The following is a 19026-nucleotide window of genomic DNA, read 5'->3' as shown; positions in this document are numbered from 1 at the left end:
AAATTTGGCGGCTTTAAGACTTGTGGACTTCAACTCCCAGAATTCTCCAGCCAGCTATGCTGGCTGGAGAATTCTGGGAGTTGAAGTCCACAAGTCTTAAAGCCGCCAAGTTTGGAGACCACTGGTATAAACGAACGGTGAACTAAACTAACCCAACTGCTGGGATTCACACGTTCTTACCAACTTAGCAAACCGGCTGGGATCACAACTGATCACCAGCCGACCGCAATTCTCTCTAGCGTGAAAACCGAGAAATCCCTTCTTCGTGGAACTCCCGGCAATTACTGATCAGCGGAGGGAAGGAGCCACTCGGTTTCAAAAGTAACCCAGCAAGTCACCCGCGAGACCGCCTCCACTCGGAAACTCCCACAGGCGGAAGACACCCGCGAAGCGAGAAAAAAAAGGGAAAAAGCTTCTGAATGGAAAGCTCCTCTGTCCAGTGAGAACGTGATACGTCATAATGCCCCCTCTTCCTCTGAGCACGCGCAGTAGCGCGGAGCCGGTTCCGCGCGGGAATTACAGAGCGGCGGCGGGATATGCTGCTACAATTTATTCCGCGGATGAAAGTGGGATGGTGGGGGAGGATCGGCGTTGTGCAACCTACTCCCCCGCCCCGTTAGCCTGTGAGCAGGTTAGAGGGCGCGCGCTTTTGCCCCAGGTACTTTCGTTTTGCATGCCCGGCTTTTAGAGCGGAGTTTCGGGGATTTGTCCTCCGCCAGCGATTATTTGCAGCCCCGATTCATGTATGCTGTTTTATGGAGTGTGGGGTATGTATTATTTGCCCTTCAATTGTCATGGACTACAAATTCTGTGGCTCCCGATTCAAATGAGGAAATAATGACTAGCAGTGACGGGAGTGGGAATCCTGTGCAGCTGTACATATATATACATTCATACAGATACATACATATACTTTGATTGATTGATTGATTGATTGATTGAATTTCTATACCGCCCTTCTCCCGAAGGACTCAGTGCAGTGAACAGATTAAGATTTCATATACATATTATATATATATAATATATATAATATGTGTGTATATATATATATATATATATATATATATATATATATATATATATATATATATATAAACAGTAAATAATAAATTGAGTCAACTTGGTGTATCTACTAAGACCTTGGCATAGAATTTAGATGTTTATGCTAGCCCTGCTTGTTGAAACAGAAAGGTCTTCAGGGCACGTCGGAAAGTGCGAAGACCTGGGATTATTATCTATATATATTAGCTATATAGCTGTACAGCTAGTCCTTATATATATGAAAACACATACATACAGATGCATACAGATGCATATATACAGCTATATAGCTGTACAACTAGTCCTTGACTTTACAACAGTTCATTTAGTGACCATTCAAAGTTACAATATCACTGACTGAGTGACTGATGACCATTTTTCACACCTATGACCGTTGCAGCATCCCAATGGACATGTGATCAAAATTCAGACAGTTGGCAACTGACTCACATTTATGATGATTGTCCCAAAGGTGCTTTTTTTTCAAGAGGCAATTGGACTTTCTGGTTTTTCTTTGAAGGCGTTTTTTCACTTCTCATCCAAGAAGCTTCTTCAGCTCTGACCAGATGGTGGGGAACGGAGTCAAAGCTGAAGAAGCTTCTTGGATGAGAAGTGAAAAAACTTCACCAAAATACATTTCCTGGGAATTTCTGTATTGAGTAAGGAGTATTTCTTTATAGATATATTGTATAGAATCATGGCTCAAAATATAGGGTCTGTAATCTGAAATTTAGATTAATCTCCGAATATAAACAAGGAGAAAAATTACCTTGCTTTGGACTTCATTTCCCATACTTTCTTGCAACAGCTTTGCTGACTGGGAATTTAGTGGGCGTTACAGTAGTACTGAAAGTCACTCACTATCTAAAGTTACTTAAATGGATTTCATTTTTAACCTAACAGTTTTCTGTTTTCTTAAATAATAAAAGCCCATATAAATGTTCACTGTTAGCAGTATCAAATTGTGAATTATATTACAATCTACCCAATTTAAGACACATTTAAATTTAAGGGGATAGTTTTAATAAAATATCTAGAGGTATTTTGTTGCTTTTGTCACGGAGCAAAAAGAATTAGCAAAGATATGAATATACTTTTCTGATCAAATATGTATTTTGTTCTGGTACAGAGACACTCTAGTACAAATGTGTGTGACCTGTCAAATAATCATTGTTAGTAGATATAGTAGTAGTCTTGCTCTTGGGCTCTGAACTGACAGCTGAACTGAAATCCTATGTCAGTGAAGGTAGGCAGCTACATCTATGAATCTGAAATTTTTAGTTGTTAAAAGGCATACCCAGCTTTTCAGTATCATAGAATCACTGCCTGGAAAGATTCCAGAATGAGACCCATTAGTTAAGAGTATATCAGTTTGAAGCCTATGTAAAGATTTTTGTTCTGATTAAAATAATTTGAGAAAGGAAATATGAACAGACACTCGAAACAAAAGCAAGGCTACCCCCACTGTCCCTTATCCTTTTCATGCTGAGATTTCACTTACACCGATGGTGGAAAATCATCATAAGATGGAACTGGTGGAAAATTTGTCTTTTAATTCCATTTGCAAGTTCACTTAGAATTGCTATCTCCCTAAAAAAATAATGCCACTTCTATATGTACATCCCCAGCGGAAAATATTTATAGGACTATTATCGGTTGTTCAAATTTACAAAAGCAGAATCATGACAATCTAGTTATTATTTATGCATGTATTAAAGTAATTTGAGATTTCCTGTCAATCAAGAGATTGACAAGAAAGAATAAAAATAGACGGTAAATTTTTAAAATGAATAAGAAATTAATAGGTAACAATCCCAAGAATAGAAGAAAATGTATCGCCAAGATTAAATTTGTAATGAAGAAACTTGAGAAAAATGAAATGTCTCTTAGGGACAGAAAAGACAGTCAGGTGGAACCTGACAGAACTAATTGAGAACTTCTCAAGTTGAGGAACCACTGAGAAAGCCTACCTTTTTTGTAGGTGTTATCATAATCTCTGATAATGGAGACATTCCAGCAGCTCCTCAGAATGTCATATCTACCTCAGTGACATAACATAAATACTGAATTATGGCATTGTAAAGAACTTGCATTTGTTGGACTTGCTGATATAGTTGATACATAACATTAAGAGTTGACGTGTTAAATCATAGTTGATTTAAGGTAAAATTGGCTAGGCTCTAAATTTATTCATTATGGCAGAAAGTCAGGATATAAACTGAATAAAAAATCACACTAATCTCAAAGGACAAACAAAAGCTGCTCAATGGCATGACAAAATATGTAAACGCTGTGAATTGATGCTCAACTGATTAATTAAAAAGGAAATAAATGCTCATAGTCTCATGGCTATGTAAAAAGAAAAGAAGGAAACACATAAGTGCTCAGCATCAATCTTATAATTATTATGACTGTTGTTTATTTGGTTTTCCCCAGCAAGATGCAGTATGTTGTGCTATAACCTCCATTACCCAGCTAACTTGATAATCGGTTGTGAATGATGAGATTTCTACTGCAATACATCTGGAAAACAACTGTAAATATTAATCTGCAGCTAGTTTAATGTTATGTTTGAGCTGACACAATGAATTTAGTTGATAGTTGTGGGATTCTGACGTACTCAGATACTCAGCTGATTTGAAAACTTATTGTGCCTTGACATATTTCTAAGTCCTTGTGGGAAATCTATCACGTTCTACTTTAATAGGTAAGATTTAGTTCTGATAATTCAGAAAAATAAACATGTGGAAAAATGTATGCTGCATGTTTTTATTTTTCCAGGGAGAAGCGTGAACAATGGATGATGACTCCAGCGCTCACTCCATGCCTTTTTCCTTTACTGAGAGCTTAGAGGCTGCAATGGAAATAGAAGGACATTACTCCCAAATTCTTTCTTTCTCCTGTGTCTCAGACCTTAAAAGTGAAGGAACAAGCTTTTCTCCTGATTCTTATTTAGCAAGTGGTTCTCTTAAGAGGTATGTAAAACCTAAAATGCTGCTCATGGGACTTTTATTTTGAACATACTATTAGACAAGCTGGATTTTACTAAGAATGTTCCAGTATCATAATTACTTGGAATAGTATTAAAATCCCTGGTGTGTGAGTATGTTCAGAACTGAGAATTTGGAATGTTTAATTAGCGTCTTCTAACAGCTGCTGTGTGCCACTATGATCCCATTAGTGTTTTCGGCTTTTGTTTGAATAGATCTTGGGGATAATTCTTTATATTGCTGTTATGGAATATCTCTACAATATTTCTTCTACTTAGTTTGGGTTATATGTTATATAAGGAACATATTTATAATGCTGATTCTATGTCTAGTACTAGTGATTCAGACAGTTATAACATTCAGGCCATGAATTAGTTTTCCTGTAGATCAGGGGTGTCAAACTCGATTTCATTGAGGGTCGCATCAGGGTTGTGTTTGACCTCGGGGGGGCCAGAGTGGTCATGGCCAGAGTGGGCGTGGCCAGCTTGACATCACTCGTGTCGGGGATACCTGTGGTGGCCCAAGCGCTCTGCCAGTGAAAACAGGCTCCCAAGCTTTGCTTTCATCTGGGACGGCCTCCTGCAACCCTCTGCAAGCAAAACAGAGCTTGGGGGGCCCTTGTGAGCTCTGTTTTCAGCTAGGACAGCTTCCTGCAATCCTCTGCCAGTGAAAATGGAGCAGGTGGCCCTCCCGAGCTCCATTTTTGCTGGCAGTGACCGCGGGCCAGTCCTTCGCTATTTCCAGGGTGGCTCCATGGGCCAGATCTAAGCACCCCGCGGGCCAGATCCAGCCCCCGGGCCTTGAGTTTGACACCCGTACTGTAGATAATTTATGTGGTTGTTCTGTATATATGCACCCTGTTGCTTTATAGTGAGATGGGCAGTATATAAATTTAATAATCTCATGATAAGGAGGACAAAGTTCTATAGCAACAACACTTTGTATATTGAAATGTAGAATATATATATCATGCCTTAGACCACAGGTGTCAAACTCGTGGCGTCACATTACTGTCACATGATGTATGTTTTTGCAATGTTTTTTCCCTTTGCGGACCTGGGGTGGGTGTGGCCTACGTGTGATGCATCAGACCCGCGGGCTGCCAGTTTGACACCCCTGTCTTAGACAGAGTTCTCTAGACGGAATACCTTTTCAGGTAGTCCTTGACTTACAACAGTTCATTTAGTGACTGTTCAAAGTTACAACCACACTGGAAAAAGTGACTTATGACTGTTTTTCATACTTACAACTGTTGCAGCATCCCCATGGACCAATTTCGGACACTTGGCAACTGACTCATATTTATGACAGTTGCAATGTCCTGGGTTCATGTGATCACCTTTGGAGGCCTTCTGATGGACAAAGTCAATGGGGAAGCCAGATTCACTTAACCACCATGTTCATAACTGCAGTGATTCACTTAACAACTATGGCAAGAAAGATCCTAAAATGGGGCAAAATTCACTTAACAAATGTTTCACTTAGGAGGCAAAAATATTGGGACTCAATTGTGGTCGTACGTCGAGGACTACCTGTATACCAGTGATTCTCAAGCAGATCTGTGATGATCCATGAGGTGCTCTTAAGCCTTCTCATGGTCACCAGCAATTAGCTGCTGGAGTTCACTCACTCATTTAGCCTTTGCTTCTTCAAATTAGCTGACCATCAGTTCCTTCAGTGTCATATGCCCCTCCAAGGTAATGTCATGCAACTTGCATTTAAATTAAGAGATCCTTCTCTATGGGACTAACAAAGTGGTGGTACTTGATTAGATATTTTTCGTATCAGTATCTGGAAGCCCTGAGACAACGCTGCTAGCAGGAAAGGGGAGGAGAGTACAATATTTTCCCCCTTCCCAACTCATATGTTGTCTTCAGAGGGGTAGGCCAGTTGTTGTTTGTGCTTTTCTGGATTACATGAGTACTTTTATTTGTACTTGTGTACTTTACCTATGTTGGGCTGTTTTTGACTGATTTTTTAAAAACGAATTACTACCGAAAGCTAGTTTATTGAAGTATAGAAGTGATCATGCAATAGCAGGAAATGAGAATTGCAGTAAAATACAGAAAATAACCAAAATGCCTTAAATATAGTTATCAACTGTGCAGTCAGATGTGCTAGGCTGTAGAATTGTGATCTCCAATTCTAACCAATCAGAAAGAATACTGTGAGACATATGACATGATCTAAAAAAATCAAGATTCCCTGAGCTGGAGATCTACTTCCTGAGATCCCTATGCATTTCATGTTAAGAAATTTGATTATACAGTACTGCAAAGCTAATCATTTATGGGGTACATGAAGTAATTCAAGCAGCAAATAAATAGTTACATTTCGATTAGATTTTTTTTAATATAGTACGCAGTTTGATTTTAAAGGGCCTTCTAAAATAGAGTGAATACAAAGACATACACCAGGGGGCATATAACAATTATCTTGGTCACCAATGAGCAAGGCTATGATATATTAATTAAATACAAATTGAATAGATGTGTGCAACCTTCCAGTTGGGACAAATATTGGAATTAGTTATAAAATGAAGTCCCAGCTTACTTGGAGGGTGCCCAGTTAAAGAATGCCTATGGATGTTGCTTAAGGAAACATAAAAAATATTAACTTTGTTTCTTAGGAATTTACTGGGGCTGGATCCCTTTCCACTTGATTATGAAAAGGACATTGTGGAATTATTTGATTTTCAATGGGTTACTGAAATTGCTTTAGTTGAATCTTGTACATTTCTCTTTGGATTATTGAGGTATGATATTATTATTTATTTTATTCATTAAACATGAAACTCAGTCAACTGAACATTCAAAAATGCATCACAAATACCATTGACTGGTGCTAGTGGTTGTTGTTGTTGTTATTATTATTATTATTTATTTTATTCATTAAACATGAAACTCAGTCAACTGAACATTCAAAAATGCATCACAAATACCATTGACTGGTGCTAGTGGTTGTTGTTGTTGTTATTATTATTATTATTTATTTTATTCATTAAACATGAAACTCAGTCAACTGAACATTCAAAAATGCATCACAAATACCATTGACTGGTGCTAGTGGTTGTTGTTGTTGTTATTATTATTATTATTTACTTAATTCATTAAACATGAAACTCAGTCAACTGAACATTCAAAAATGCATCACAAATACCATTGACTGGTGCTAGTGGTTGTTGTTGTTGTTATTATTATTATTATTTATTTTATTCATTAAACATGAAACTCAGTCAACTGAACATTCAAAAATGCATCACAAATACCATTGACTGGTGCTAGTGGTTGTTGTTGTTGTTATTATTATTATTATTTATTTTATTCATTAAACATGAAACTCAGTCAACTGAACATTCAAAAATGCATCACAAATACCATTGACTGGTGCTAGTGGTTGTTGTTGTTGTTATTATTATTATTATTTACTTAATTCATTAAACATGAAACTCAGTTAACTGAATATTCAAAAATGCATCACAAATGACTGGTGCTAATGATTGATACGGGTTGTTGCCAGCATCCTAGGTATCAACCAAGTACTTTCTTAAGATGTAAATGTTCCAAGTAGCATTATTATTATTAGTAGTATTAGTATTAGTATTAGTATTATTATTCCTGTAATATATTGTTGGTTATTGTATTGCTCCATATTTCTTAAAACCTACACTATTTTGTTCCGAGTATTTGTTCTGAGGACTTTCACTAACTATATTATTGAAGTGCATTGTTACTGAACTTTAATGGAAGTTAAAGCTGTTTATAAAAGAAACTCCTAGTAAAAATTGAAGAATCCATCCTCCTCTGAAAAGATGCTTTACCTAGGCTGGCAAGCTTGTTGGCATGGATGATTTGCAGATATAAATGTTTTTTAAAAGAAAGTCTAACAAGTATAATACGTGTGCATATGCGTGTGCTGTATGTACAGTATATATGGATATTAGAATTCTTTATTGGCCAAGTGTGATTGGACACACAAGGAATTTGTCTTCAGTGCATAAACTCTCAGTGTATATAAAAGATATAAGTGATAAATCATGGTCATAGTCATCATAAATACATTCATCATGAATCATATTATGATCATAACATATGGAATGTCTGTGTAGAGATACATGTATGGTTTTAATACAGTATTTGGGTATATACTTTTATTTTCAATAACATCTTTTTCTTTTAATTCTGACAGGCAATTTATATACAGATTAGAAAACCTTGTTCAGTCAAGTTCATCTGACTTTGGTAAATTTTAAAATATTTTTCATTTACATGTGCCTTACAAGAGTTTGTACAATAAAATTGTGTGTGTGTTTGTGTGTATGTACACAAAGATAAATACTTGGAGCCTATCCAAGACAGTCATACATGTACAGATATATATGGATATACATTTAATATGGTAAGGCAGGGGTCCCCAACCCCTGGTCCACAGACCACCGCCCGGATGCGGCCTGTTGAGAACCGGGCCATGCAAGTGGCAGGTGAGCACATGAAGCTTCATTTGCGCATGCATGGGATCTAGGTTCCGCACGCAAAACCATCCCCCACTGCCACTGCCAGTCCGTGGAGCTAGAAAGGTTGGGGACCACTTGCACAGTAATTGTTCTTGTAAGAATTCTTAGACCATTATGATAAAAAAGTTGGCATCCTATACTGATTCTGGCAATCCAGCAAAATAATCGGATACATATTTATTTTTCACTCAACACTTAAATGTGGGAGACACATTTTGACCCAGGAATTTTGAGTTGTTTTTAAGAAATTATTTTTCTGGATATATTTTTAGTTACACTGTTTTTAGCTTATTATTTGCCACATGTGTGTGTGTGAGAGTTATAATGCCTTAATGTTTCTTCCGGGACAGAAAGAGAGGAAGGAAAGCAAAAGAAATATTATCATCTTGATGCTATGTGGTGTACATAACAAATTTCACATCCCTATTTTTTTTAAAAAACAAAAATCTTAAAAACAGTGCAGTTATCCAAATAATCTAACAGAAAATTTGACAGCTGATTTGGTACTTCATGTTTTCAACATTGGACAATGTGAACAAAATATTAGTCATTTAAATACAATTATACTTTTTGCTTGATAGATAAAGAGGTTGCCAGTTCCTTAAAACGCATAGCATATTCTGAGTGGGCAGCCATAAAGCAGAAGCTCCATAAATGCCTTTAAAGATACGTACAACATTGATAGGCTCTGAAATGAATATGAGATTAAGAAGCTGTGATGCTCAAGATGTTGCTGAATTAAAATTCCCATTAGTCTCCCACCAATGTGGCTAATAGTGAAAGATAAAGGAAACTGTAGGCAATGGGCTCCCCAATCCTGACACAAAAGCTTATTTAAACAGCTCCATCGCAACCATCAGAGAAAAATTAATGTGTATGTGTAGGTTATATAGTGTTTAAGGAACTGGCCTAGAAACCAGGACATTGTGAGTTCTAGTCCTGCTTGGGGGTGAAAAACTGGCTGGGTGACTGAACCAGTAACTCTTTAAGCCCAATTCACCTCAGTTAAGTTAAAGTTATTATTGTAACTTTACAATAGAGGAGGAAGGAGGAAAGAGTATTATGTTCACCACCTTGAGCTACTTAAAAAGTAATAAAGGCTGGATGGGTGGGTGGATGGATGGATAGATACATCATCCTTTCCCTTCTGTGCCATCTGGTTGGATAGTAATACTCTCATGCATACAAACTTTCCCATGACCCACCATTGAGGAATTCTGGGCACAGAATGACTGAACTGCACTGTAGTCCAACAAAACTGGATACTGCCAGATTGCGGAAAGGCTAGGTTATTTAACTTTTCATATTAGGCACTAAAAGAAGAAAAACAAAAAGGGCATTTCCTTATTGGTTCCCAAAGCCTGGAAGGAAAGGCTTAACCTCAGTGTCTTCTTGTCTCCTAGTTGATGCCTGCTTTGATCCACTTTGTAGGTATTTTTTTTTTAAAAAAAATTTGATTTATATGCCGCCCTTCTCCGGAGACTCAGGGCGGCTTACAATGTGCTCAGCAATAGCCTTCATCCTTTTGTATATTTATACAAAGTCAGCTTATTGCCCCCACAACTGGGTCCTCAATTTACCTACCTTAGAAAGGATGGAAGGCTAAGTCAACCTTGAGCCTTGGCGAGATTCGAACCTGCAGTAATTGCAGGCAGCTGGTCTTAATAACCACCTTAATAACAGGGTGCCTTAGACCACTGTACTACCAAGGCTCTTATGTATGTAAGAGGTATGTGAAAATGTGTAAAGAAGCCATTTTCCCTGTGCCTCTGTCTTTTTCAGCTTCTGGCTTATAAAGCTTTTCCAGGAGTTGCACAATGTATAATATGGATTTTAATTGTCTTGCCTTGGGAAAGTGGGCTGCTTGGGTTCAGGCTCCCCACTTTGGCCAAGTGAGAGTATTGGGAAAAGGAAAAGCAGCCTTGGGCAAGAACAGGGGAGACCAAACTTGAACTCTTTGCACAGAATGTAGAGGGAGCCCAGGGATGATCTGTGAAAATTTCCAGTGACAGGAGTTGTTGCTAAGGATGATTGCCTTGACTGACATCTTCCCCACCCCTCCATGTCCCCAAATTTTTCCTTCTCCCTCAGCACTTAAGAGAAGAGAGATACTCTCTCTTTTTTTTTTAACCATTTGTACTCTTGTTTAGGAAAACCTAGACTGGTGGACAATAGTCCAGATATCGTTTCCCTAGGGAAAAACCTCAGCCAGTATGTCTAGGCAGAATGGGGTTCACTTCTTTAAGAAGTTCAGGGTGGGTTTCTAGCTTCGGCGCACGAGCCCTTCAAAATATGCAAATTTGTTCACAGCATCCTAAGAGGTCACAATTCAAAGTTAAAAAACCCTAATTGTGTTATGTCGGCTGGCGACACCCAGGGGGAGGGCCTTCTCTGTGGGAGCCCCAGCCCTGTGGAACGAACTGCCCCCGGAAATACGTAAGATCTCCGACCTCTGGGTGTTTCGTTGTGCACTCAAGATCCTGTTGTTCTGCCAGGCTGGTCTATCAATATAACAATTTTAAATTGGGTTTTAAATTTCCGGGGTTTTAAATCGAGCCGAATTTATTTAATAATTTTAAACTATTTTAACTGATGTTGTCTTGTGTTTTTAATAGGCTGTACATCGCCCTGAGTCCTTCGGGAGAAGGGCGGTATAGAAATAAAATTATTCTTATTCTTATTCTTCTAATTTATGAATTGGCTTATTCTTGTTAAACTGGTGTAGATGATTCAACTCGGAGTGAATTTGGGGATCCCCAATACACAGTTAGGATAATATGTGAGGGTGAAGGTTTGTTCTCCAAGCTTGTGAGGTGGTTTCTGAATATTTTGTTACCAGGCTAGGTAATATCTTCAGTGGAGTTTAGGGGATGTCAGTGTTCTTCTGTTTATAAGGGCTTCAGGTGTGGATGTGTCAGGTGAGGATCTTGTGATTGACACACCCACACCTGAAGCCCTTATAAGCAGAAGAACACTGACATTCCTTAAACTCCGCTGAAGATGTTACCTAGCCTGGTAATGAAAGGTTCGGAAACCAACCCAGAAGCTCGGAGAACAAACCTTCACCCTCGTCTTATACCCAAGCTACAGATATTCACCACTATTGCAATGATAATATGTATTGTTGTTTACTCTTAAGATGAACATCAAGTAAAATTGTGTAGTGCATGAACTCCTTAAGAGTCCATCCTTAATTTCCAATTTATTTCAGGTCAAGCTGCAAACCGTCACTTAGAAGCGCATAACACGAGACAAAAATGTGTTGAGTTCCTGCAATATGTGAAAGTTTTCATCTTCAGGTGAGATGTCAAGCATAAGTCCTGTTTCATCCATTCTGTATATTTTATGTTGTGTGGTACTATGTCTCCATGAATTTTTTCAGGTATCTGGAGCCACATGAAACAGAAGATGAGTTGTTCCATCCATATGAGAAACAAGAAGCACAACTCCCTTCCTTGATTGTTGAAGAACTCTATTCTTTGACACTGCATATTGGCCGCCTATATGACCTCCCTGCTTGCATTCTAGAAGGAAATACCATTCTGCCTCAATCAAAGGTGGTCTGACTTTTTTTTTCCTTTATAAGTAATATTATCAAACATGAGGATCATACAGAAATATAGAGTATATTATTTGTAAATGTTGGGACATTGATGAGAAGCCACAGGGGAATGTGATAAAATATGGCACAAAGTCACCACCATTATCAAGTGATGACGTAAGAGATAATATTACTAGGGCTTATGTCTTGGAATAGATATGGAATATCTCTAACTTGTAGGCCAGCTCCCAGGAGGTTTCTCATCTAGCCTGTTGAACTTCATACACAGGTCCTGGTCTTTCTTCCCCATTAATTCTGAATTTGGGGAAAATTTTGTCTCTAATATGCACGTGTGTGAGATACTGTACATTAGGACAGGGGTCTCCAACCTTGGCAAGTTTAAGGCTTGTGGGCTTCAACTCCCAAAGTTCCTCAGCCAGCTTTGCAAAGCTGGTTGAGGAACTCTGGGAGTTGAAGCCCACAAGTCTTAAACTTGCCAAGGTTGGAGACCCCTGCATTAGGATGTCTGCCTTCTAGAGTACATGTGTCTTTAGGAATGGGTGGATTGGGGGGGTTAATGTCTCTGCTCATTATTTTCATTCAATTCCCAAAGTCCCAATCCAAGTTCAGTTTGCTCTTTGTTTTCTTCTCCTCCACTATTTTAGGAAATTTTTCACAAGTTTCTCTGTGCCTAGTAAGATGGACAATCTTACTTCCATAGGACAGTATACTCGACCTGTATAAAAGTACCCAAAGTACTTTGTATCCCCACACTTTCCCTGAACTCAGAAGAGTTGAATTGCCCATCATTGTTTTCAAAAACAAGATGGTCTTGTAGTATATTAAACCATTACTATTGGATATATAGGAAATTCAAAATATTCTAGTTTATATGTATGCTGAGATAAAAATGAAAAACATTCCTGGGGGTAAAAAGGAGATAAAAATATACTACATATACAGGGAGTTCTCATTTAGCAACTGCCTTGTTTAGTGACTGCAGTTATAATGGTGTTTAAAATGTAATTTTGCAACCAGCATTCATATTTATGAGCTTCACAGGTCTATAAAGCAAAGGAAACAGAAGTAAGATTGTAAGCATAGTTGAAGTTTCACTTAGGGAAACTTGCTAGTCCTAGTTGTTACTAAATGAGGACTAACCTGTAGTGGTGCTATAATTTTTAAATAACTGGATACCTATTTACACTATCGTAGTAATAACAGGGCCTTATAGTTTTTGTTATTAAAGAATTGTCTTTTCTCTTTTGAGTTCGGTCAAAAGTAACAATATTTGGCATCGTTTTAATATTACATGTACCCTACTACATTAATTATCAATCTGTTTCCAACACATGGAAGGCCAGTTCATTTTAAAATCTTTATATGTCACGGTGTATTCTGCATATATGAATTAAAATATAACATGCAGTATTTTTCTTGGATATTTTTAATGTAGTTATTTCCTCCATCATGGCACTTGCTGCATCTGTACATAGACATTCACTGGTCAGTGTTGGAAATCCTCCATCTTCTTGGTGAAAAGATGCAAAGTGAGTCATTTTGTTTATATCTTTTGTGTTATTTGTCATTGGGATTTGGAAGGATAAATAAAACACATGCAAATAATTGCTAAAGCAATAGTCTTAAGAAGAGTTCATATTCTGTAGTCTTCATAAAGAAGTGTATTTAACATTATGAAATGTGCAGATCCCAGCAGTTGTTAGCCAAGGATCTTACCTGATCCAAACTACTCCTGATTTGGTCCCTCCCAGCCTCAAGCCGTGTTAAGATAAGGTATTGCCTTCTTTTCAACTCACTCATCTGCCTATGTTATAACCTAGACCCAAGTAGTTATTACCAGACACAATCAGTCCTAAATAAACATATTTTATTAGAACAGCTGAGAATTACTTCATTCTCATCTTAGTCCAAATTAAGTCCAAAACAAATTCTTCATAAACAGTCTTTCAGCCTTATCACCTTTATCTACTTTGGCACCCTGCTTTGCCAAAAGTTCAGAAGCAAGAGACGCCAACAAGAACAAATGTAGCAACATTGCTTTCCTACAAAGATCCCAAGAGCCATTGCTGCTCTTTTAAGCCTTCTGGGAGGGGCCAATCATCTCCTGGCCTTACTCCCGAGTCATCCTTTTTGCTTTAGCTGCTCTTGCCTTCTGGCAGCTCTTTGCATGCGTGCACTAGGAACAGGCTCCTCTTGTTCCTCTACCTCTCTGCTATCCGCCTTTGGAGTCCGCGCATCGCTCCCAGATGGCCCTGGCCCCATCTCTGCCTCAGATGCAGAGCCCTTATCCGGGCCTTCCCCTGACTCCAGGACTGGCCCGTTGTCCTCCCCAGCCTCCTCACTGTCCGACTCCACTGCCAGCTCCATAGGCTGATGGCAGACCACAACAGCCTACATCTCCCCATCGCTTCCCTTTTGGCCACCTTACACTCCACTGCCTCTGCCACCGCTGACCTGGCCAGCACAATCTGTTTTCCAAAACCTCTCCAATAGGCTATGCACAATTTGGACAAGAGGTCACCATGGCCTTGGGAAGAAGCCTGGCACGGTCAGCAGCTGCCTAAAGAAAGAGGTTAGTTGTTATTTCAACAGTGGCAGGAAGAAGACAGTGAAGGTTATCTGAGGGTATAAGGGTGGCAGGGCCAACAGATGTGGGGGGAGATAGGTAGATGGAAGTGCCTGTGGTCATAAATGCTGGAGGGCTGCCAAGTGGTCACATTTTGATTTTTGGAGATGCTGCAACGGCTGTACGTTTAGGGACTGGGTATAACCACCAATCGTTCAGGGTCCCTGTAAATTTAGTCTGTGAACAAATAGTCATACTTCAAGAATTAACTGTACAATTTTCAATGAGAAAATTAAGCTTTGTTTTAATTAGTGAGTTCTGGCTCTTAACTCAGATTACAGAGTTTGCTCTACAGAGTTTGCAGGGTGGACAAACACAAGAAAAGTGATGCAATCTACGAAAGGAAGGGGAGAAGTTGTGGGTTGCATTACTGATATCAGGGATCTTCATCCTTGACTCACTCTAAATACTGAGATTCTTACATCAATCTTCATATTTTTAAATGTGGTACTTCCATTACCTCTGAGATTTTGGTTGGTAGCTGGCGGATCTATTAAGATTCTTAAACCAGGACTTCATTGTCCAGGTTTTAGCAAGTTTACATTAAAATTAAAAATTCAAGGAGGTGTGCGGGAACTTATAGATTGTTAGTTTAGTTTAGCTTATGATAGATAAATGCTATACCCTGTATTTTGCTCTGGGAAGTTCGGGGGGGAGGGGGGGTGGTAGGGGGGGAGGGAGTAGAGGGAGGGATTTGTAAAAATGTTTTCTGTCTTGAAAACTTTTTAATAAAAAAAATTAAAAATTCAAATTTTCAGATATAATGGGAAACACTCATTTAAGTATATTACAGTTTGATGAGTTTGTTTACTTTTGCTTGCAAAATTGGGATTTAAAATGCTTGCATTTATTTATTTACAGTTTCAATTTTTACAGCTGTTCATTTGCCCATAGCTCTATTAAAACCTAAGCTTACACAATGGTTGTTAAGACTATTTAGTAACAAATGAATTTTAAGATTCACGGAGGTGCAATAAAAACATTTCCAAGTAATTTACCAAGAAATAAAAGAGAAAGTGAAATATGGAAATAGATTGTGCTTCCTGTTACTTCTTGCTATTTAGGGGAAGAGTCCAAACATGTTTTTAACAATGGAAGCTAAATAAAACAGAAAAGATCAAATTACCATCTTATGTGGATATCTGGTGATTGGGAAGATCAGTCTTCCTCATCCTGATGCCTGCCAGAATATGATAAACTTAAGTTCTTGGTATCCTAAATTAGAAAAATGGCAGTGAATTATGGAGACTGAAGTCTGATATTATGTTGAAATCCAGACAATATTCTGAAGGAACCAGTTCGGGGATTCCTAAAATAGGTTATTTCTACTTCATTTCTTTTAAGTATAATCTTTTAGTCCTCAAATTATAAATTATAAACAGCCTTAATGTGATTGATTCATCTGCAGCACCATTTTTTAAAATCAATGAATAACTCAACTGATTTATATAATTTCACAATTATAATTATATAATTAATTATAATTTCACAGCAAAACTTCACTTATAAATCAATTAAAAGATCAATGCATCTATCCATTTATTATTTGTCCTATTGATTTAAAATCAATAAACACTGTCCTTTTGATTTTGATGGAATTTCTAACTTAATTCTTTACAAATACATTTTGTTTTCATTGTATTTTGAGAGGGTAAAAGGTCCTTACACAAATTGCACACTCAACAATCTGAATGTTATAGCAGAATTCTAAATTTAACAGTTATCTTTATCTTTATTAATGAAGTTATAAAAATATAAAAATATTTTGAAGGCATGTAGGTGTAATGTGTGCTCACGTGTGATTAGTATTTTTAAAATTATTCATGCAAGTTCTCTTAGAGTATCCAGAAAAATACAATGTTTAGAATTACTCATATTCTAAATACATTGTGGGGTCAAAAATGGCTATTCCGAGAGATCCTGGTTACTCTAGCCAATGAAGCGTAAAGATATACTCAGATTTTTTTCAAAAAACAATTCCTTGATTGACAACTCCATTTTAAAGGGATCAGTGGTAACCAGACATCATTCAGCACTGATGTAGAGTACTGTCAATCTTAGCTGCTGAATGATAGATGAATGCCCCTTATTCCTAACTTCTCTATACTTATACTTCCACAAGTTTATTTAATAATTGATAAAAAGTTATGAATTAAGTGACAACAAGGCACCCTATTCACATTTACTCAATATATGTTCTGTGTACTCAGACTACTTTACCCCTAAATATTTGTTCTTGGAGTTGCACAATATAGGGAGAGGTTTTATATTCTGAATTGGGCAGACACTAAAGGTCACACATTATAGTAGGAAAAGTTTCACTGTGAGAGCTAATTTAACACATGAATGCTGAAGGAGAAAACGTAGGTATTTTCAACCTTACATCCATTTTATTATGTTTTACAATGCTTAATTCTAGATTACTTCCTTTATACATTATTTAACAATAAGAATTTAGAGTTTGCAATAAAAGCTAGCATGGAGTGCTTTTGGTCTGAGGAGCTGTTTACGTGGCTATGCCTTCCTTCCAAATATTGCTTTAATTCCCCCTTCTAAATTTTAGAGTTTCCTTTCAGTAGTCAGAGAGAAAGGAGGACAAAGAGCAATCTAAGAAACAGCAATGTTGGGGAAATGCAGAATTCAAACCATCTTCAGATGTACCATATTTTTTGGAGTATAAGACGCACTTTTTTCCCTCCTAACAGAGGCTGAAAATTTGGGTGCGTCTTATACTCTGAATATAGCTTTTTCGAAGCTTTTTTTCAGCCCTAACGAGGTGCTAGCAAGTGAAGTGATCTACCTCCGACTCTCAACTGTGCTTTAGAAGCTTTTTTTCAGTGAAGCAATCTTCCGTGCTTTGCCTGCTCCCTCTGACTCTCAGCTGTGAAGCTTTTTTTCAGCCCTAACGAGGCGCTAGCGAGTGAAGCGATATCCGTGGTTTGCCTGCTTTTTTCATTGCTTCTCTCTCCAAAGATCAGTTGTGCTTTAGAAGCTGTTTTTTATCCCCAAGCAGGGGATTAAAAACCCAGCAAACTAATGTGCTGAAGCTGACCAGACTAAGGACGCTAGCCAGATGAATACCTGGTAGGCAGATATTTTTTTTCCTATTTTCCTTCCCAAAAACTAAGCTGCGTCTTATACTCTGGTGCGTTTTATACTCCAAAAAATACTGTAATTCTCCTATCTCCCAAGCTCCCTTCCTACCCATGCATACAGTGGTGCTTTCTCAATAATGCTTTTCCCTCTCTTCAGTTCTAACTGAACATTAATAGCCAAAAGCATTCCTGTTCCTTTCCAAATGTAAATAGCATTCTCGCAGAGGCCATTTGAAGCATGCACTGATGGAGGAGAAAGTAGAGTAAAGGAATTCCTATGTGTTGCAATAGTAATTTTGGACCCCAAAGTTAATTATGCTTAAAGGAAACTAACGAAGCTACAGAAATGGAATCAGCATTAATGTCATCATGACCAATTTAGTCTGTAAAGCTTCCTGTATAGATAAGTATGATATGTAATATTTAAAAAAAACCTTTTCTTGGGAACCGGGGAGGAAATGGTTTGCAATTAAATATTTTGCCCTACAAGTATCTATATCTAAAACAGGATATAAGACTCTGTTACTGAACCAGCACCGGTCATTTTCATCCAGCTGCAAAGATAGTGACATCAAATTTTTTATTTCATTTATTTATTTATTTATTATACAGCCTTTTATTATTTTTTAATTAACTCAAAGTGGTGAGCATTTTATTTTCCCCACAACAATGTGAGGTGTATTATAAGTATGTTCGCCACCTTGTGAGGTGGGTTGGGCTGAGAGACAGTGACTGGTCCAAGATCACCCACAAATTATACATCAAATGATACAAATGTTGAGATTTTCTGTATGATAAATTTAGAAAATGAATGACTATAGGTTTGGTTTGCAGTTGTTTGTTTTTTGCACTGAAAACATATTTCTGTTTCTACATTCATTAATTCGATTTTCTCATTTTATTTGTATTTTCTAGGGCAAACCATATATGCTCACAGATTTACAAATTTAACCGGAGAAAATCTAACCAATATCAGTTTGTTCGAAGATCACTGTGGTAATCTCTTATATGATCTGATAAGTTTGTCAGTTAAGAGGTATTCAAAGGTATTGCAATTTTATTCAATATTATGGTAATATTGCTTAAATTTCTGAGACAGTAGAAATGTATCTATTAATATATATTAAAACAGTATTTCCCAGATAAATTCATCTTAGTGCTTTTGGTTAGATGCTACTTCTATTAATTCACCTGTGTGA

The 19026-nt window shown here is 37.6% G+C and overlaps 1 protein-coding gene across 8 annotated transcripts in view; it reads left to right on the top strand.

Moving 5' to 3' along the window:
• The first annotated feature begins 438 nt into the window (after positions 1-438).
• Positions 439-19026, top strand: part of MMS22L (MMS22 like, DNA repair protein) — an 87211-nt gene continuing 68623 nt past the window's right edge. For 5 of the 8 annotated variants that reach the window (XR_004589795.3, XM_034409037.3, XM_034409039.3 and 2 more), the window contains exons 1-8: positions 439-767; positions 3823-4016; positions 6661-6786; positions 8220-8272; positions 11756-11843; positions 11927-12101; positions 13542-13635; positions 18743-18873. Coding sequence is in view for 6 of the 8 variants with exons in the window: in XM_034409037.3 (XP_034264928.2) it covers positions 3838-4016; positions 6661-6786; positions 8220-8272; positions 11756-11843; positions 11927-12101; positions 13542-13635; positions 18743-18873 (846 nt within the window). In the remaining 2 variants the exon portion in view is untranslated. The remainder of the gene's footprint in view (positions 768-3822; positions 4017-6660; positions 6787-8219; positions 8273-11755; positions 11844-11926; positions 12102-13541; positions 13636-18742; positions 18874-19026) is intronic. The other 3 variants (XR_015731386.1, XM_087882590.1, XM_034409038.3) reach the window with 2 other exon arrangements.

This window comes from Pantherophis guttatus, chromosome 1, assembly GCF_059756535.1.
Source record: "Pantherophis guttatus breed Tessera chromosome 1, ASM5975653v1, whole genome shotgun sequence".
In the NCBI taxonomy this organism is placed as follows: domain Eukaryota; kingdom Metazoa; phylum Chordata; class Lepidosauria; order Squamata; family Colubridae; genus Pantherophis; species Pantherophis guttatus.
Note: the sequence above shows the minus strand (reverse complement) of the source record. Positions and strands in the feature narration are given on the sequence as shown.